This window comes from Solanum stenotomum, chromosome 7 (genome assembly GCF_019186545.1).
Source record: "Solanum stenotomum isolate F172 chromosome 7, ASM1918654v1, whole genome shotgun sequence".
Taxonomy (NCBI): Eukaryota; Viridiplantae; Streptophyta; class Magnoliopsida; order Solanales; family Solanaceae; genus Solanum; species Solanum stenotomum.
In genome coordinates this window covers 52,278,443-52,300,997 of record NC_064288.1, presented here as the reverse complement: position 1 = coordinate 52,300,997, position 22,555 = coordinate 52,278,443, and the positions used below count along the sequence as shown (strand labels likewise).

The window sequence follows — 22,555 nt, the reverse complement described above, 5'->3', positions numbered from 1 at the left end:
AATTTACTAATATGCTGATTGGATTGATAAAAGTCGTTTATCACAATGGAATTTGACCAGTTTATTGAATTTTAGTATATAGTTAATTTACGAATTTCATCACTTTTAAATGTAAAATTTATCAATTCTCAACCAGTCAAGAAAATAATGTCTAAGCAAGCATGTTTTGACGTATTTAATATCATAAATATTCATCATAATTTAATCAGTTTAATTATAATTGTCAATCTAACATAATTCTTCTCTCTTAATTATATTTGGATGTGAAACTGATAATTTGAACAAACTCAAGCAAATAAGATCGAATTAATTTGCAGCTTTTTTATATTATTTAATAATACTATATAAATCTGTAATTAATTTTATTTTAAGTTATAAATAAATATGTTTTTATTAAACTCTTTAATCGATACAAAAGAAATAACTTTATTCATAGTCAATATTAATCCGTCAAAATCCAATATGAGTCAAAATTAACAACTAGTATATAGTACAAACCAAGTGATTTCCATGCTACTGCCATTTCTTCTTGTTTCTTTTTTTTTTGTTTTAAAAATAATATATTTTACATTTGACATTTTTAATTGGGTAGGAAGGTTGATAGAAATTGATGGCTTTGAATAGGAAAGACGCTTGAAGATAATAAGGTGAGAAAAATTGAAGAAAGTTTCGTTGTGAAGCAAGTGGGTGAACTTTTGTTAGGTTTTGTCCCATATAGATCCATTAAAATTGATTTAAATTATGCTTCAAATTGTATTCATACTTATTGTGCACCTATAAGTGAAAGCGAGTTTCCACTTTATTGAATTGGTCAATTTTATTTTTTTTTAATTATTTGATTAATTAAAATTTTTGTTATGTATGTCAATTTAAAAGGAAATCAGTTTTTATTTCGTGTTTTTCAAATTTCAAGGCTCAAACGTAAACATGAAACTATCATGGCAGGGTGGTCAAGATTATGTTTTAATGACTATGGGTCCGAGTTAATATACATGTACTTCAATTATTTTATTGACTATCTATATCTCGATCAGTAAAAGCAACTATTGCTCTTTTCATCCATTTTACTTGTCTACTATACTAAATATAATTGTCCAACAAAACTTGTCCAGTTTAGAAAATTATGGGATAATTTACCTTTTCATATTTATTTTATCCTTGCTATTAAATACTATTCAATATCTAATATATTTCTCAAAGCATTAAATCTAATATATTCAAAGGATAATGAAGTAATATTATCCCTATTATTTATTGTTTCTTAAGGTGTGTACAGGCGTGGAGCTACAGCCTAGTAAGGGTGGTCAGATGAATACTCTTCATCGGAAAATTATATCGGGTATATAGGCAAAATAGAGTCTAATATGTGGATATTTATTAATTGAACACTCTTTGAAAAAGCAAAGGCAGATGGTCCAGTGGTAAGCACACTCGTTCACCTACCTCATGGAGGTCTGGGGTTCGATTCCACTAGCTGTATTTATAATACAAATCTCTTTTTAAACAAAAAAACATAGAAATTTTTGTGTAGGTTACTCATCGGTCTCTTTTTAAACAAAAAAACACAGAAATTTTTGTGCAGGTTACTCATCGGTCTCTTTTTAAACAAAATNATGGCTAGAATTGTAATGGAGAAATTTTACTTAGGAGAATTTGGAGAAGAGAAAAAATGGGAATTTTATTTATACAAAAAAATGTTGTGAACTTTGATTAATATTGTTTTTTTTTTTGGTTATGGTAGATGGGATATGTGGTGAGTATAAATAGAGAGGAACAAAGGATGGTAGGTAAAGAAAATTATGTGAGAGGGGGTTGTAGGAAATGACCAAAAATGGTGGTTGTTGGAAGATTAATTATGGCCATTGATTTTAATTGTGATTAACGGTTGAGATTTGAGGATGACGTGGGTATTTCATGCAACATGCATATATTTTTTTAATATATTGAGAGAAAAAAAAAGATTTTGGGGGTTGGTGGATTTAGGATATGTTTGGAGTTGTTTTTGGGTTGTTGGGAAAAAAATAAGGGGTTAAATTGTAATTCTATATTCTTTCCTCTAGATGTTGATGGAAGAAATAAAGGAGTATTAACATAGATAAAATTCATAAATGTTACCATAAGATTTTGCTAATACTAGGTTGAATAGGTTGATTTTGTTCGATTTTAAAGTTTATTGATTTGATTTATCAATTATCAATTTATAGACATGCTAAATTGTTATAGGACCATTAATATAAGATATTGATTTATCAATTTCTATGACTTTTTTTCGTATCTCGTAATTTCTTTTGTCGAGATAAAAAAACTCTAAGATATACATACGATTTAAACTAATTTATAGACATCTATTTTAAATGAAAAGGTATGATTTATTGCGTAATTAATAGTACGAAAACGTTTACAAATCGAAGTAAATATTATTTTCTCTATTTAAAATCCTATAGTTTATTGTTTGATAGACGCGTTTTTACATTCGTATTACTATTTCAATACGTGAAAATGATTATCACAATTGAAAGATAGAAATTTAAAATTTGATATTTCTTTTAGCATGAATAAATTTCAATATAGAAGAATTAATCCACGATAAAAAAGTGAAATTAGCTATGAATATTATTGTAATCAGTTGTTAAATTGCTCATAGCTAACTAAATAAGGGATTAATTTACAAATTAGTAAAAGTTTGGATCTCTCAAATCTAGAGAAGGATTTTGAATATCCACTCTATAACAACCAGAATACTTTTTGTTTTTTCTGTTTTAGCCCCCTTTGTTTTCATAATGTCAATTAGAGTGATTTTATTTCACTTTTTACATTTTGCCCCTCTCAATTAAATAAGTTTGACTGAGCAAGGACAAGAAAAGAACGCGTCCGCAAAAGTCCAAGGCATCCATTATTTTTATTTTATTATTACTATAAATATCACTTAAGTATTTTTTTTAAAAAAAATATATATTAATTTTTGATAGGTAGGGTGAAATTTGAGGACGGCAGAGTTATATATTCGCTTACAATAACTTTAGCGTAGATTTTGTATTATATTAAAAATTTACTATGTAATAATTGGGAAAAGAATTTGAAAAATACTTCAATTTTGGTCGAAATTATTGTTACGATACCAAATTTTATGGAGGACTTTTTACCCTCTGCACTATTTAATAGTGATTTTAAAGGTATATATGTGCCCACGTGGACACATTACTATTTATAATGATGCAATATTTATAATGTCCACGTGGGCACATATATACCTTTAAAATACACTATTAAATAGTGTATGGGGTAAAAGGTCCTTTCCAAAGTTCGGTATTGTTACAACAATTTCGATCAAAGTTCGGATATATTTCAGGCATTTTTCCCTAAATAATTTAACTATAATTAGTAACTTGTTTTTTTAGAATTTGAAAACTATAAACTCAAAATTTTAATATCATATTTTTGTAATCGGGATCCATCTACTTTTAACTAGAGGTTTCGAGAAATATTTCATTTCCTTAATTGACATACTCGACACAAATTTGGGTTGGTCGAGCCAACAGGTTATGAATATTAGATGTTTAAATAAAAAATAAATAAAAAATTACATGAGTAATTGACTAATATGCTGATTGGATTGATAAAAGTCGTTTATCACAATGGAATTTGACCAATTTATTGAATTTTAGTATATAGTTAATTTACGAACTTCATCACTTTTAAATGTAAAATTTATCAATCCTCAACCATTCAAGAAAATAATGTCTAAGCAAGCATGTTTTAACGTATTTAATATCATAAATATTCATCATAATTTAATCAGTTTTACTATAATTGTCAATCTAACATAATTCTTCTCTCTTAATTTTATTTGGATGTGAAACTGATAATTTGACCAAACTAATGATTAGACTAATAATTTGAACAAACTCACGCAAATAAGATTGAATTAATTTGCAGCTTTTTTATATTATTTAATAATACTATATAAATCTGTAATTAATTTTATTTTAAGTTATAAATAAATATGTTTTTATTAAACTCTTTAATCGATACGAAAGAAATAACTTTATTCATAGTCAATATTAATCCATCAAAATCCAATATGAGTCAAAATCAACAACTAGTATATAGGACAAACCAAGTGATTTCCATGCTACTGCCATTTCTTCTTGTTTTTTTTTTTTTTTAAATAATATATTTTACATTTGACATTTTTAATTGGGTAGGAAGGTTGATAGAAATTGATGGCTTTGAATAGGAAAGACGCTTGAAGATAATAAGGTGAGAAAAATTGAAGAAAGTTTCGTTGTGAAGCAAGTGGGTGAACTTTTGTTAGGTTTTGTCCCATATAGATCCATTAAAATTAATTTAAATTATGCTTCAAATTGTATTCATACTTAGTGTGCACCTATAAGTGAAAGCGAGTTTCCACTTTATTGGATTGGTCAAGTTTATTTTTTAAAATTATTTTGATTAATTAAAATTTTTGTTATGTATGTCAATTTAAAAGGAAATCAGTTTTTATTTCGTGTTTTTCAAATTTCAAGGCTCAAACATAAACGTGAAAAAATTTCTCCAGTTGCAAGGAGGATCTAAGGGATTGTCAGAGTGTTCACTTAAGCCTGCTTAATAGAAAAATTATATTGTATATATAAGTTTTTTTTATGTATATATTTAGATTTTAAATCGCTTAAAACACAAAATTATAGGTTGAGTCATTGTTTTAGGAGGTTCAAAATTATCTTGAGGATCCAAGTTCAATTATCATGCACAACATTTTTGTTGTGCGAACCCTTTAGTAAAAATACGACATCCATCAGTGTTTGGTTGTATAATTTTTTGGGACATTTGTTTAGTAAATGATCATTCTTTTATTTTTTTTATAACTTATGAACTTATCTGATTATAATTTAAATATCTTTTTTGAGCAAATTAACAATTCTTTTGAAAAACGTTGGATCACAATTTAAAATTATGTAAATTATTGTGAATGTTAAACTATAATCTAATATTTTATTTTTAAAATTGAGCATATAGAAACAAATCTTAAACTTGAATCTAACATTGTCCGGAAAGAACTTTTTCAAGAACTATATTTACACGTACTTACAAAATTTGAATAAATTACCCAAAAAGAAAACACAAAGCTGACTCAATATTGAGATCTTTAATTAATTAAGGATTAATCAATATACTATCATTTAAGGTTAATCAATATATCATTTAAGAATTGACGCTACATATATTCTCTTTCATTTCAACGTGCCTAATTAAAATTAATTGACCTCAATATATATATTCAGTGGCGAATTTACAGCCAAAAAATAAGGCACCCGCACCCGTGGTCTCTTCGTAAAATTAGATATTTTATATGTATATTTTTTAAGATTTTGTATAATATTATATTCTTGCACCCGTACTACAAGAAGTCTAAATGGTCCACATGGTTAGATGTTGAGCTTTTGACCTTGAGGATTAAAGATCAATTCTCACTTCAATACATTTTACTTGGTGCACCCATGTTCGAAAAATCTTAGATTCGCCTCTGTATATATTAAACATCGAATAAAAAATACTATTCATTCACAAATAACAACACTATTTTCTAGTGAATTGGATGGACAAACGTGTCCTCTGTGAGACCATAAAGTCTACCAAGAATTATTTTTTTAGAGTAATAAATACATACTTGATACTACTATCATGGCAGGGTGGTCAAGATTATGTTTTAATGACTATGGGTCCGAGTTAATTTACGTGTACTTCAATTATTTTATTGACTATTTATATCTCCATTAGTATAAGCAACTATTCCTCTTTCCGTCCATTTTACTTGTCTACTATACTAAAAATAATTGTCCAACAATACTTGTCCAATTTAGAAAATCATGAGATAATTTACCTTTTCATATTTATTTTATCCTTGCTATTAAATACTATTCAATATCTAATATAATTCTCAAAGCATTAAATCTAATATATTCAAAGGATAATGAAGTAATATTATCCCTATTATTCCTTATTGGGGAAATTACAAAAATATACTACTTAAGACTTTTATTAACAAAGTATCAATATACTTATATTTAATTACAAACTAAGTTTTTAAATTACATACCTAACAAAACATTTAATTTTTGTATTTATTTTAATTTTGTTTTACAGATTTTTCTCTCTCATACTATTAGTATTTCGTGCCTTTTATATGGAGTATAATTAGGATATTAATATTTATCGAATATTCTCTCTCCTTAACAGTTTCAAATACACACGATTCATTACTTTTATTTTCCCCCCTTTTTTAGGCTTAGTGGACCTTTTGGAGATCATAATTAGTTTATTCCTTTTTTGATAAAGCTGGTTTTTTACCAAGAAAGGGGTGTACTTATCAATGTGGAGTTATAGTTTCAAGAAATCATGAAAATATTTTGGGAAGTCAAAAGGGCTTCTCTTCCATATTCTTCTTCATTTTTCTTAACCTTTAATCTTCTTCACATACACGATTCACAATCCAACTAACCAAAAATTTTATCAATTTTCAATGGAAAAGACTCCACGTAAAAGTATAATTGTCTTTTTTGTGGTTGATTATACTATGTATTGTACTAATTATGCTGATTGGGTAATATTTGTAGGGATTGTGGTCTGTATACTTGTATTTTCGCTGAATATGTGTACCGTGGAGATATGAACATATCTATGTTGGGTGTAAATGCTGAAAATCTTCGATTGAGATTTGGAGCATTACTGTGGGAATATGGAAAGATGAAAATTGATACTGAATCTGTTAGTGAAGATGAAGCTTCTAAGCAAGGTGGTCGGTCAAATCAGAGGGTCAAGGAGTAAAAAGTGTTATTTCTTAAGACAGAATTTCATGAATGTTTTATGGTTTTGAATCTCTTTTGTTATTTTGGATTGTACTTTAGTTGCGTTTATGATTTTGAGTTCATTGTTGGATATTGTCTTTATTATGTGATTATGCATTTATTTGGTTGCTTTTTTGGTTAAATTTTGTGATAAATTTATAGTGTGAGTTTGGTTTGTACATGTATGAATTTGGTATAAATTTAGGTATAAATTGGGTTTTATAATTATTGAAAAATTATACTAAATGCTTTATATGATCGATTGGATTTCTTTCAAAGTTGCAGGTTGGTATACATACCAATGTGTTTACCCCGTTTTGTGTTTTTTTCTTTCATATGTAAATCAATCTTATTTTTTTTAACAGCGTGTTTTTTTTTTATGGTTTCAGTGTTAACCAAGATTGTAGTCATTAGCCATTTATTGAAATATCAAAGTATTTTACCAAAATTTTAACCATTTAATGATCTTAAAAAAAAACAGTCAAAGAAATACCAAAGTATTTTACCCATTTAATAAACTTAAAAAAAAAAGTCAAAGATTACATACCCTTAAACCAATTTTTAAAATTTATGATTTTATCAAGTTACTTTAATAAATGTAGGAACTATTTTTCATATTATTATTTACACCAATTCACATACTTAAAATACACTAAAATATGTACAATATTTTTATTTATGAGGTTCTAATTATATACCATAGATCGTCAAACTTGTAGTTTTTTACACCACCAATTACACCAAATAATTTATTACTGCAGTCATTTTAATATACGTATGTTCATATGTAAGATAATATACCATCATCATTATGACATTTGGTTGTTATATATATCATCATTTATACCAAGTTTTGTACCAGTTCTAACCAAAGTAAACCAATTTTACAGTAATTGAGTGTTAATTATTGTAGCGTCCAAACTAATATACTAACATCTAATACTTCTCAATTTATTGTTTTAGGTTGGTGTATACTCCAAACATTTGTTTTACTATATACACCATTATTATGATCCTTTATTTTTACCATAAATTTGTGCCTATTTACCATAATTTCACCAAGAATTTGGCTTATTTACCATATCAAATCAACAGCAGAATATCATCCAATAAGTTCATTTTTTATCAATATTTCTGGATATGTGACAACACATAATCCAAAAGTGTTCATGATATCTATTATATACAACCATTTATATCAACTATGAATTAAAAATTATGAATAAGATAACTCAGAGAAAGGGAATTTTGTTTTGGTAGGAAACCTCTATTTATGGGAGATAATATATAGCATATTTGAATAAATTAGGGAAGATAAATTATTGGAGAAATTTATGGGAATCGGGATAAGCATGGCTGATTTGGATTTTTAAAAAAAATTTAAATTCTACTTTTGAAAAAAAAAGTATTGCTATATAATTGAAAAAAAAAGTATTGCTATGTTGGTGTAAATACAGTTGTTAAGTTGTATAGTTAAAAAATCGACCCTTTATTGTTTCTTAAGGTGTGTACAGGGGCGGAGCTACAGCCTAGTAAGGGTGGTCAGATGAACACCCGTCGTCGGAAAATTATATCAGATATATAGGCAAAATAGAGTCTAATATGTGGATATTTATTAATTGAACACTCTTTGAAAAAGCAAAGGCAGATGGTCCAGTGGTAGGCACACTCGTTCACCTACCTCATGGAGGTCTGGGGTTTGATTCCCACTAGCTGTATTTATAATACAAATCTCTTTTTAAACAAAAAAACACAGAAATTTTTGTGCAGGTTACTCATGGCTAAAAAAAAAAATGTTTTGTGTACCCACTACACTAAAAAAAAATGTATTGACTTAAAGGTTGAACACCCTTGGCGAAATTTCTGGCTCCGTCACTGGGTGTGTACCAAGTCAATAGTGAACAATTATTGTTGGACAGAGAGAGCAGTGAATCAAAAAAAAAATCACCTACTAGTACTTTTGCTTTCGTTATAAATTTTGAGTTTGATACTTGAGAATAGAAAATTTCTTTATAAAGAGCAGTTTACATCCTCTAATGTGCTTATCCGGAGGATATTATGTTTAAAGTGTGGTGCTTTCAAAATATTTAAGTGTTCAGTTGACAGTGTAGGGATCGAGATGATAATCAAGTACAAAGATCTCCTTGATCATTCCACCTGAAATTTAACTGTTTGTTCTTAGCAAATATGAAGTAGTCTCACAAACACAAGAAATGAATTATAACGAGTAAAGTAGTAGAATCGAATGAACATATAATTTGGAAATCTTTCAACAGCTTATTTTAAGTCATGTAGAGAATATTCTATATATTCTGATTCTCATAATGGGATAAACTTGGCACCTTAGTTGAGCCAATATTACATACTGTCCAAAAGAAAATTAAATGATATAACTTCACAACATACATATTATGATCTAGTAATTCACTTTAAGGTAAAAAATGAATTTGAAAAATTAACAACTTGACAAACATCTAGCAAATTGGAAGAGGAGCACCATTCCAGCTTTTGAGGCATTCCAACAATGGATCAATGATTTGTCCATTGCAAAATGCTGTAAATACCTTGTCAATCTCCTCACCAGGCGAACGAACTTTTTCACCTGTCAATAGTTCTGTTCCAACTTCTTTCCTTACAAACCTGTATAATGGATATGATCTGCATTCTGTTATCCTGTTAGGAATTACAGGGTTGCCACTTTCAAGCACAGCTCTTGCACTCTCAACTTCTTTAGGTAACACAGCCTTCAATTCGTCCTCAAAAGCTACAATCTTTTGGAAGATTGAGCTGTTCACATTCGACTCACTTTCACCATTCTTCATTGCATGATCAACAAGGACTTGTCTCAGCTTCTGCATCAAAGGGTACGTGGAGCTGCAGGGGTCATCAACATAGGTAAACAAGTATTCCCTTTCCACAACTTGTAGCAATTCCTTTTCACAGAATCTTGCTGGATGAAGTTCACCATTAGCACCCATTGTCAAGGTCTTTTTGGCTACTTGGCTTACGGTGTTCTTGACAGCATTCTTCAAGTTCTCCTNTTTTCGTTGGTGATCTAACTTAGAATTAAAAAAGAAATAACTAAACACATGAATAAATGATTATTATTAATATATGTTTTAAAAACACTTCTTTAAATCTTATTTAATTAAGAAACATTCTAGCTAGGCTAGAGTTTTTCTTTTATCCTGTTGAGTCAAATCAATATTTATAATGCATGGCCTATACATGTGTATGATTTAGTCATTTCAATGGTGATTGTTGTTAACAAATAAAAGATATTCTGATCTAGTAATTAAATATTAAATTTTTCGATTTAAATCCAGATTATTAATACTATAAAGCGTCTTTAGTAAAAAGCTTTTTATTTTTTAAAATATATTTTTTTAATACGAATTCAAATTAATCAAAATTAATAAATTTGTATGAATATGCCCATTATTATATATTGGTTTTGAATGGCTGGCGGAGGACCTGACAGTCAATCTTCTATTTTTCATAGTCAAACTTAAACTTATTTTTGTTTTTTCCCTAAAGTCCTGTTATACTATTAATTTTTATTTTTTTTCTAAATAGTTGTTGCGTTTTTTTATGAAACACAACTACTTTGTTGAAAAAGTCCACCATTTTTGTTTCAATAGTTGACAAGGATAATGTTATCAACATGGGTTGTTGTGCACGGGTGGGAGTGTTTCATTCTTAATCAGAGGTCTCGGGTTAGAGCCCTGAGTATGGAGAAAATCCTGTTGGGAGCACCACCCCCAAATGGGCCCAGCAGAGTGTGATCCGAATTTAGTCTTTGTTAGTTGTCAAACTTTTGGTTGTATGAGCGGATTGTTCTTCGTTGTTACGTGTACTAGTCCACCGTGCTATAAGGGACCGGTTGATATTATCTTAGGAATGCGAGTAAAGTAAAGACACAAAAAATTTTACGTGAAAACCTTCTTGCTCAAGGGAGAAAAACCACGACATGTCTCACAAGATTTTTCAACTGTTTTCACTATTTCAAGCAACAAGTGAATAATGACTCCACACACACATAGATCAAGCTCTTGATCTTACAAACCTGTAATAACTCTATTACTCCCTCTGCTTCAAAAAGAATGACATCCTTTCCTTTTTAGTTTGTTTAAAAAAGAATGTTCTCTTTCTTTTTTTGGTAATATTTTAGTTTCAACTTTTCACGTGGCATGTTTAAGACCACAAGATTAAAGGACAATTTTGTATATTTGACATAACTTTAATTTATGACCACAAGATTCCAAAGTATTATTTATTTTCTTAAACTCTGTGTCAAGTCAAACTAGACCATTCTTTGTGAAATGGAGGAAGTACAAGAAGAGCCAAAGCAATACCTCTATTGTCCACTATGTTAGCTAACTCTAGTCAACATAGACTTCAACAATACTTCACACAACTAACTCTAGTCAACATAGACTTCAACAATACTTCACACAACTAACTCTAGCTATGTTTATCATTTGACCACTGATTGAGAAAACAATAAAAGTTCCTTTATATCCTAGGATTAGATCTTACAATGTTAAGACTCACAACACAACTTTAAAATGGACAACTAAAAGACACTCTTGATAGCTCTATCAGGTCCCTTGTTATTCTTGAAAGCTTGAGTTCTCAAAGACAAAAATTTGCTTTCTGTAAAAATGCTTTGAATCCCTAACTAGGTTGTTTCACATCAAGAGAGATATATTACCCTTGAAACAAAACAATCTAGTGCTCTCTGATTAGCTGAGTACGTTTTCCTAGCTCGTTGCTGGTGCTCACCAATTGTGTCAGAGAAAACAACTTTTACAACTATTCCACATTTGACTTCAATTATTAGCATCAGATACGGGACAAGATTACATGTTTGTGAGTATCATCAAAACTTCAAATCCTAACAATAATTAAAAGAAATAATAGGTACCTATACACGTATCTAACAAACGTATTCTTTGTGAGTTTACTTATTATATTTCGACATATTTTGATGTTGAATACATATATTTGTCATTGAAATATGTTAAACAATATGTAGTTGTAAGTTAAGTTTCAAGTTTTAGTTATTATATTAAAATTATTTGATTCAGTGTAAACATCAAATGCGAACAATACGTAAAATATTTTTCACAAGGGATATTGTCACGCCTCGAGCCTACACCCTGGACGTGACCGGCACTCAAGAATCATTGTTGGCCCCAAGCGAACCCATGGCCTAACTTACTTACTCAGCGGAAGACTTTACTAAAGATAAATACTTTTAAAACAAGTAAACTAAACTGCTCAAAATATAACTTATAATGTATTATAAGTCAACATTCAACTTGGCCAAAATGGAAACTCAAGTCTCAACTTAACTGAAAAGGAAAAGTAAAGACACGTGACCTAACATTACTAACTCTGTCTATGAAGCCTCTAAACAACTGAGATGGACGTCGGGACAAGACCCACGACATCCTAATGAATTAAAATACTGAAAGCAATAAAAAGGATCTTCCGGAAAGCTATGAGGCCCACCAACAAACTTTGAGTGCTCAACTTGATCCAACGTGGCGCTGGATGATGATCTTGGTTACCTACGTCTGCATCATAATAAGATGCAGGCAAACTGGCATCAGTACATTGAATGTACGAGTATGCGAGTTGGAATGTTAAACATAACTTAAGCTTGAAAAAAATCTAAAAGAAGCACTTACCTTGGCTTTACTCAACTCCTGAATAACTTAACTCAATATAAAGCAATAAAACACATGCAATATATAGAAAGACTTTAAAACAGTAGAAAACAACTTAGTTTGTTAAATAAAATGCAATAACAAACTCAACTTTACTCATATAATAAAGTAATATAGTTTCTGTGAGAGATTCTCTAACCGACAACCACCACTATGAGCCTAAGTGGTGATACAACGTCTTGCCCACGCTGTCAGAACTGTCCTATACTTTGTCATCATATAGAACGCTTAACTAAGTGGATCCACTAGTCTATGATAAAAGCATCTTAAGGAGTCATCTAAAAAGTATGATCATTTACTACCCATGATGACTACATGGTTTATGGAGACGTGAGTTATCTGAACTCAAACTCGTCCCCATATCGGTGTTAATACTACTCCCAAAATATACTTAGCTCATATGTTTGTAAAAAACAAAACTCTTTCTTTGATTTGAGATAATTACTCAAAAAATTAGCTTAAAAGCTCTCTTGGAAATCTCAGTTTCCTTTCTTGCTCAAATGTGAAAACATTTTTAACTCTTGGGAATACTTAGTTCCCGTATAATCTTTGAAGAATGAACTTTACTTTTACTCTTTACTGAAAACTAGCTCAAAGGCTCTTTAGGAAATCTCAGTTTCCTTTCTTGTTTAAATGTGAAAACATTTACTCTTTGGGAATACATATTCCCGATATACTCTTTTGAAGAAATAAACTTCAAACTTTACTCTTTACTTAACTCAAAACTCAAGTCTTAAAGCAAAGTTAAAACATTTGTAAAAAGCTTTTGGAAAACTTTATGAACTTCTCTTGACTTGACTCTTAACTTTCCTTGAATTGAATTATGGATTCCAGGTTGTGATTTGTAATAGGAAAGATCTCATGATGTTTAGGAATGATTTTAGATAGCTAAAGATGAGAAATGATAAAAAAAAAAAAATCGTTGTCTGAGGGTAGGTCTGCGACGCAGAGATGTATTTAAATTTTGATCGCGAAAATACTTTTTGAGGCAAAACGGTCTATGACCGCTCTGCGACGCAAAGAGATTTTTCTCAAATCTGAGGAGGCAGGTCCGCGACGCGGCCCCACTACCCAGATTTGCCCGACTTTTTCCTTCTTTCGTTTTCAGTCCCAATTTACCTAAACTTTGTTCTTTTTCTCAGATTCCCTTTAGATTCAGATACCCAATATGTATACACAAGAATCTAACTCAAACAACTAAAGGAAACAACATTTTAACCTCAAGGAACTGCTCAATCTCAACCTAACTCAAGAACGAAGGCCAATTTCAAGAACACCATTCAAGATTCATCAACTTTCAATTTTCTAGAACAAATGTCGCTGAAATAACATGATTGGCGCGTGGGTGAACGAACCCAACGCTATGAAAGACTCACATACCTCTTTAGGGATCAACCCTTGTCGAAATCCACAAGCTAAACCTTCAAGAACGACGAACTTTGCTCTTTCTCCTCTTTTCTCCTCCTGCGTTCTTTCTCCAAAAACCCTAGCATAAAATTCCAATTGTCTAAACTGAACCAATTCAGTTTAGAACCCAATTTAATTGCTAAAAACGAATTAACTTAATTGGATGATGAAAAGACCATAATGCCCTTCTAAAATCCGGATTGGACTTTCCTTATTTGAACAACTCAACTTCCTATGGGCATAACTCAATCATACGAACTTGGAATCGCGCAAACTCAGCGTCGTTGGAAAGATTATTCCAAGATCTTTCCTACGATATCTGGAAACACACCTAACTCATTCTGAGATAGGAGTTATGGTTGTTTGAAGTTGACCAAAAACTCAAACTTAACTTAACTTGACCAATTTTCCAGATTTTTATTATTTCCAAAAATCACTTTTTCTAGTTCTTTCAATTTGAGAGATGTTACAGATATAAAATAACAAATATATGCAGAAGCAAATATTTAACATATATTATAATATATATATATATATATATATATAACAAATAATTTCAATATTATATACCAGGGGCGATTCAACAAATCTTGTGGCCTAAGGCAAAATCATATTAAGAGGCCCTTAAATTTATTTTATAAAATTTATACACTAACAAGAAAATTTATTTTCTACCCAATAGATTAATCATTTAAGTCAAAAAATATCAAATTTCACACAAAAAAAGAAATGAAGAAGAGTACAAAAAATAAAAGTGATGGATTATCGATGTTAAACTTCAAAACTCAAATAAAAATTTTAATTTGGCTATCATCACAAATAAGAAAAAGAAAAGAACATACATAACTGTTGGTTATTGAGAGCATTTTAATATTATTATTATATTATAAAAGTTCATCATATTATATCTTATTGTCGCTCAATTTTTTCATTTGGTGCTGCCTTTGTCAATGGTTATGTAATGCCTATTATTGTTAGGCTTTATTGTCATTCTTCATTAGTGATAATTGGAAGTTATGATCTTTGTGCAGCATCTTCCTTTTGTCCGTTAAGTTGCTTTGCACGTTGGTGGCCTTTAGTTGCCTACTTTATTTCACGCTTTATTCCCCATTATCATTTGTAACCTATGTAACTCCTAAAACCATTATCTTCACTATTTACTATTCCATTATCTTCCTATTAATTGCTAGGAAGACTTCTTGTAGTATAAATAGTAATGGTCTTTATTTGGTTGAAAAAACATAAGTAAAGATAGAGACGAAAAAGTTAGTCAAAAAAGAGAGTTCTTATTAGTTGAAGGGAGGTGTTCTTTTTGTGAAGCTTTGGACTCAACTCTTGTCTAGAGTTGTTGAGTTATACTTTGTGAATAGACTGTTGTATCCTAGAGGGGACAAGTCAAGAAGGACTACTGCTGGACCGGTGAAAAACATTTGTTGCAGTGGACTTGAATCTCCTTAAAGAGAGCGAGATATCCGCGCCTCAGCCTGAAGAAATTTTATTTCTTCATTGTATTTTCAATTGCAATCTTGTATTTTTTGTTATCTTATAAGTTTTTCACTAACAATTTTAAGGAGATTTTAGGATGACTACAATTGAGAAAATCGCGAATGTCAAGATGGGAGACCTTAACAAGCCATTTCGGTTCAATGGTAACCATTTCAAAAGATAAAAGGGTAAAGTACTTTTCTACTTAAGTTTTCTCAATGTTTCTTATGTGTTAACTGAGAAGAATCCTAACAAAGTTGATGACACCTCCATGGATGATGATGAACTTATTTCTCTTCATGAGAAAGTGGAAAAGTACGATGGTGAAAACGCAAGGGGCCAAGATGCACTTTTACAAAAAGAAGAGCGCAATATCACAACGAAGGTAAATTTAATTTCTTCAAATAATGCTACTTCTGAAACTCACAAAAATACTTCTTTGAAGCCTAAGAAGAAATATTTAAGAAAAATAATGGTAGACCTCCCAAGAAAAATAATGGTGAAAATAACCAAGCACAAAACCAACAAGTTTAATATAAGGGAACGTGCTTTGTTTATGGCAAGAGTGGGCATATTGCTCGATTTTGCAAATTCCGGAAACGTGGTCCTAACCCTCAAGCAAACGTTACCGAACAACCTTTTGTGGCGGTGATTACCGACATAAATAATATGGTTGAGAGTGTTGATGGATGGTGGGCTGATTTTGGTGAAAACCATCATGTTTGTTATGACAAAGACTGGTTTAAAAAATATACTCATTTTGAGGAGCCCAAAACCATCATGCTTGGTGATTCTCACAAAAATCAAGTGCTTGAAACGGGAGATGCCGAATTGTGTTTTACTTCTGGAAGGGTATTAACTTTGAAAGATGTACTCTATACTCCTTCCATGAGAAAAAATTGATATCTAATTTTCTTCTTAATAAAGTAGGCTTTAAATAGATTATTGAATCTGATCAATATGTGATTGTGAAGAATGATATTTTTGTGGGAAAGGGGTATGCTTGTGATGGGATGTTCAAATTGAATGTAGAAGTGAATAAAGCTTCTACTTCTAGTTATATGCTTTCTTCTACTAACTTTTGGCATGCTCGTTTGTGTCATATTAATGATCGTTATGTTGGAATCATGAGTAGTTTAGGATTAATCCCAATGATTAAAAAGAATTTTGAAATGTATGAGGCTTGTAGTAAAGTCAAAATCACTAAAATGCCTCATTTTCAAGTTGAAAGAAAAACTGATTTGTTAGAATTAGTTCATACTGATATTTGTGAACTTGGTGGAATTTTAACTCGTGGAGGTAATAGATATTTTATCACTTTCATTGTTATTTTTTCTAAGTTTACATATGCTTACTTGATGAAAAATAAAAGTGAAGCTTTTGAAAATTTTAAAACTTATCTCCATGAGGTTGAAAATCAGTTTGGTAGAAAAATAAAAAGAATTAGAAGTGATAGAGATCGTGAATATGAGTCAAATTAGTTTAATTCTTTTGTTAGATCATTAAGAATAATTCATGAAACTACTCCTCCTTCTTCTCCTTCTTCTAATGGAGTAACGGAAAGGAAAAATAGAACTTTGGTTGATTTGACAAATGTCTTGCTTATTGAGTCACATGCACCTTTAAATTTTTGGGGTGAAGCTATTTTAACTGCTTGTTATGTGTTGAATCGTGTGCCTCATAAAAAGTCTAAATTGACACCTTTTGAATTGTGGAAGGGTTACAAGCCAAGTTTGGGATATCTAAGAGTTTGGGGTTGTCTAACCTTTGTGAGGCTAATGGATCCCAAAATTAAAAAGTTGGGTAAGAAAGTTACTACTTGTGCTTTTCTTGGTTATGCTTCAAATAGTACAGCCTATACATTTTTTAATCTTGAAGATAATATTATAATAGAATCCGGTGATGTTAATTTTCATGAAAATAAATTTCCATTTGATTCTAAAAATAGTGGGGGTCAAAGGATTGAACAAAATATTTTGTCACTACCTAGTTCTTCTACTTCTATTTTGAAAAATAAAGAAATTGATGATTTTGAGTTAAGAAGAAGTAAAAGAGCTAGAGTAGAAAAAGATTTTGGTCCAGATTTTTATGTGTTTAATGTTAGAGATGACCCTCTCACTTTGAAAGAAACGTTATCTTCACATGATTCTATTTTTTGGAAAGAGGCTGTAAATGATGAAATGGAATCTCTAATTTCTATTAAAACTTGAAAGTTAGTTGATTTACCACCGGATTGTAAAACTACTGGTTGCAAATGGGTCTTAAGAAAAAGTTAAAACCGAATGGATCTATTGATAAATACAAGGCTAGAAATACAAGGCTAGAGTAGTTGCAAAAGGTTTTAAACAACTAGAAGGTCTAGAATTTTTTTTTTGACTTTTTCACCGGTAACAAGAATTACATCCATAAGACTTTTGATTGTTATGACTGCAATTTTTTACTTGCAAATTCATCAAATAGATGTAAAAACTGTTTTTTTAAATGGAGACCTAAATGAGGAAATTTATAAGGAACAACCCGAGTCTTTTGTTGAAGCAGGCCAAGAAAGCAAAGTGTGTAAACTTACTAAATCCCTATATGGCTTGAAACAGGCACCTAAGCAATGGCATGAAAAGTTTGATTCCTGCATGATTGAAAATGGTTTTAAAACAAATGAGTGTGATATGTGCATATATCATAAGTCTTGGAATAATTCACATGTGATTATTTGCCTATATGTTGATGATTTATTGATCTTTGGCTCTAATATGAATGTTATTGATGAAGCTAAAAATGTTCTTAGAAGCCATTTTGATATGAAAGATCTTGGTGAGGCATATTTTATTCTTGGAATAAAAATAACAAGAACATGTGACGGAATTTTCCTTGACCAGTCACATTATGTCGAGAAAATTTTGAAAAAATATAATTTTCTCTATTGCAAGCATGTTGCTACTCCTTTTGATTCAAGTGTTCAGTTATTTCCTATTGAAAATTAAAATGATGTAATAAATCAGAAGGAATATGCTAGCATAATCGGAAGTTTGAGATATGTGACTGATTGCACTAGGCCTGATATTGCATATGCAGTAGGAGTACTTGGCAGGTTTACAAGCAAGCCAGGTAATGAACATTGACATACTAGACAAGAGTTGTGACTTATTTAATTGGAACAAAAAATTGTGGTTTGTTCTATAAAAAATATCTTGTTGTACTTGAAGGCTTTTGTGATGCAGAGTGGAACATCTTATCAGGTGATTCATATTCTACCACTGGTTATGTTTTTACTTTGGGTGGTGGTGCTATTTGTTGGAGATCAAAAAAGCAAACTATAATTGTTAATTCTACCATGGAGGTTGAACTAATTGTTTTAGCTTCAGCAAGTGCGAAAGCGAATTGGTTAAGAGATTTATTGTTTCAAATACCTTATTTTGAAAAATCAATTCCTCTTATTTTAATTCATTGTGATAGCACCGCTGCAATTGGAAACACAGTAATGTAAGATCGTATTTGACAAATGATACCATTAATGTTGATTATGTCAAATCTTGTGATAATCTTGCAGATACTCTTACTAAGGCCTTAACAAGAGAAAAGGTCTGGAGCACATCGAGGGCGATGGGATTGAAGCCTATAAATCCTTGAGTCATATATGAGGAAACCCAACCTGGGGACTAGAGATCCTATAACCAGGTTCAAAGGGAAAAACTAATCATATGATGTCTTGTTGTGAAAAATGCATTATCTTTTTATTCCCTCCCTATGATGTGAGTGCATTGGTTCCTGTAGTGATTTGTGAAGGTTGAGTTGATAAAACTCTTAATGAATATCTGTAGCCCGTATGGGTGGAGTGTTAAACTTATAGGAGCACTCTCGACAGATTTCACCTATGTGAGTGTGGAATTAGGTCGCTTCTTATGAGAATTTGGCTTATTCTCAAAGGCACTCATGAAACCGGGATAGCACATGGCCATAACGTGTTGGCTTTAAAGCTCATGTCAACACCTTGATTATTATGGGTGAGCAGTAATATTTTATTTCCCTTAAGCGGTCATAGTTTGAGTCTGAGACCACTACAACTCTAAAGTAAAAGTTACTAGGTTCAATGCAGAGCACACCTTCATTATGCATAGTAATCTTTCTTCAACTGATATACTCTCTTTTCTAATATTCAAATAAGTGGGGGATTGTTGGTTATTGAGAGCATTTTAATAATTATTATAATAGCTCATCATATTATATCTTAAGGTCGCCTAATTTTTTCATTTGGTGCTGCCTTTGTTAGTGGTGTCAGTGGTTATGTAATGCCTATTATTGTTAGGCTTTATTGCCATTCTTCATTAGTGATAAATGTAGTAGGGAACGTTGAAAGTTATGATTTTTGTGCAGCATCTTCCTTTTGTCCGTTAAGTTGCTTTGCACGTTGGTGGCCTTTAGTTGCCTACTTTATTTCACTCTTTATTCCCCATTATCATTTGTAATCTATGTAACTCCTAAGGTCATTATCTTCACTATTTAATATCCCATTATCTTCCTATTCATTGTTAGGAAGACTTCTTATAGTATAAATAGTGATGGTCTTCATTTGGTTGAAAAAACATAAGAGAAGATAGAGAGGAAAAAGTTAGTCAAAAAAGAGAGTTCTTATTAGTTGAAGGGAGGTGTTCTTTTTGTGGAGCTTTGGACTCAACTTTTGTCCAGAGTTGTTGAATTATACTTTGTGAATGGGTTGTTGTATCCTGGAGGGGACAAGTCAAGAAGGACTAGTGCTGGACCGGTGAAAAACATTTGCTGCAGTGGGCTTGAATCTCTTTAAAGAGAGCGAGATATCTGCGCCTCAGCCTGAAGATATTTTATTTCTTCATTGTATTTTCAATTGTAATCTTGTATTTTTTGTTATCTTGTAAGTTTCTCACTAACAACTTAATAGTTGAAGTTTTGAGCATGGATAGTAACAAAAATATCCAAATTTCTGATCAATTTAAATAATATATTTCTCTTCAAATGATATAATTCATTCCATTAAGTAGCACTCATTGGATAATATCTAAAACAAATTATAAAATTTTCATATAATATATTAAATTAAAACGAAAAAGAAACTTGTGCATGAATATTTTTGTGTTCACGTAGTTTAAGAAAAAGATTGAAAAAAAATCCTTATGTTATCAATATATATAACTTAGTTCTAATATAAAAAGGATATAATTTAAAATTTGAAGTTAAAACAAATATATCAAATAATGAGTGAAAAGATTATGAGAATTTATGAACTTCTTGATAAAAAATACTCTCAAAGAAATAAAATAAAAAATATACCATAATAATTTTATTTATATAGATTATATTAATATATAATAAAATTAATAATAATAATTTAAACAAATTTGGAGCCTTCAAATTTTTGAGGCCTAAGGCAATATGCCTCACTGGCCAAGCCTTAGAGCCACCCCTGTTATATACATAATACAATGTGTCAACATCTACTACATTTATATGTTGGATACGTATATAAATATATGAAAAACTTTGAGATGCTTTGCTAATAAAAAAGGTTGTGTAGTACCTAATACTAGGATTATCTTCTAATACAACAAAAAAAAAAAAAATTGGAGGGGAAAATAAATTTTTATCCGACATAATTAGAAACATGTGATCCAATTATGTTATGATTTTATTTTTCCATTCTAATTAAAAATGATTTTATTTTTATGAATCAAAGTCAAACTACTAATTACTTAGTTTGTGACAAAATATATGAAAGAAATCTATATGGATCTTCATTCTTTATTTCGTTTTTTTTTTTTTTTTGATGTTCTATATTAGTATTAAAATTAAGATTGAATTTAAATTCGTATATTACAAAAATCTAATTCTAAACATAATATTTCTAATTTTAAAAAACTCAACTTGAAAGGCTCGAACTAAAAACTTTTAAATAAATACGAACCATATATAGATTTCCTCGATATAGGGCCATAAGTGGAGGATGATGAAGTCCATACCTCAGCTTTAGCAAGTTGTATAATCATTTGCATTTCATTTAGACATAAAATTACTCATTAAATAAGTACTACAATCATTTTATTTTCAAAAAAGTTTTATATTTTCCTTTTGCATCTGAAAAACAAATATGAAGAAAAGATTACTATAAAAAGAGAGAAAAAAAGCAATGCAAGTTATCGCTAAATAAAATTATCAACGATTTTTCTTTTATTTAGCAACGAAATTTATACGTCAATGATAACTACTAATATTATTTAGTAAATTAAAGGAAATATAAATAGTGTTTGGATAGAAGTTGTTAGAGTTAATGACATTATTCTCAACCACCTCAACTCACTTAGTCATATTATCCTAGTGGCTTTTTAAATTTAATTTTGGATTAATTTGTAGTATAATACTATATAAGCAAAATGTGCTTGAAATAAAATTGTATATGTTGGATTAGGTTATGAATTATAATGAGTTATGCTATGTAAGATAATGATTTTCTCAGTGAAAATGAAAATATTTTCCTTCGTATGACAATACATGGATCAAAATATAAGGTTTCTACTATTGAACTTATTATATACTTAATTCAGATAAAATCTAGATAAATATCCTACGTCTACCTGGATTAATTTCTACTATAGCTAGATCATAATTTTGGGGAATAACTTTAGTTTCTTCTTAAATAATTGAAGTTTGCTCTTATTTATTTTCTTGGAATAAAGACAAATTCTGATGTGTTTGGTGAAGTGAATGGTATATCAACAATGTTTCTATTTTTAATTTTATAAAAAGTAGGTTGTCATCACTCATTTGTAAATGCATGAACTGTAGACATAATATGAGTATTAATTTAACTTCATTTTCCTTCATATTTCTTGTGAAATTCATGGAAATAGGAGGGGAAAAGGTGTTAAAATGTTGATTCCAATAGATAGTGTGGTTGCTTGACTAATTTTTTTTCTTTACATGGACTTTGAATTCAAGGTCAATAATGAAAAGGTTGTTAAATCCTTTAAACGTTTCTTTAATTTATAGTCGAAAGTTTCATAGTCTATTACAAATTTTATTTTAGCTGTATAATCTTTTCTATATAAGATTGGTGAAATA

General features: G+C 30.0%; 3 protein-coding genes across 3 annotated transcripts in view; all 3 read right to left on the bottom strand.

The window, feature by feature from the left end:
- Positions 1 to 22,555, bottom strand: part of LOC125871462 (phenylalanine ammonia-lyase) — a 42,985-nt gene that overhangs the window by 5,258 nt on the left and 15,172 nt on the right. The window lies entirely within an intron of this gene.
- On the bottom strand, positions 9,092 to 11,691 carry LOC125870022 (phenylalanine ammonia-lyase-like). The gene is made up of 3 exons (XM_049550391.1): positions 11,560 to 11,691; positions 9,317 to 9,904; positions 9,092 to 9,230 (listed from the first exon to the last, which is right to left on the bottom strand). The coding sequence occupies exons 1-2, from the start codon at positions 11,689 to 11,691 to the stop codon at positions 9,320 to 9,322; spliced, it is 717 nt and encodes a 238-aa protein (XP_049406348.1). The 3' UTR covers positions 9,092 to 9,230; positions 9,317 to 9,319.
- The window catches only part of LOC125870020 (phenylalanine ammonia-lyase-like), an 11,058-nt gene continuing 9,380 nt past the window's right edge, over positions 20,878 to 22,555 (bottom strand). Inside the window, exon 2 of the mRNA XM_049550390.1 lies at positions 20,878 to 20,903. Coding sequence (XP_049406347.1) covers positions 20,878 to 20,903 — 26 coding nt within the window. The remainder of the gene's footprint in view (positions 20,904 to 22,555) is intronic.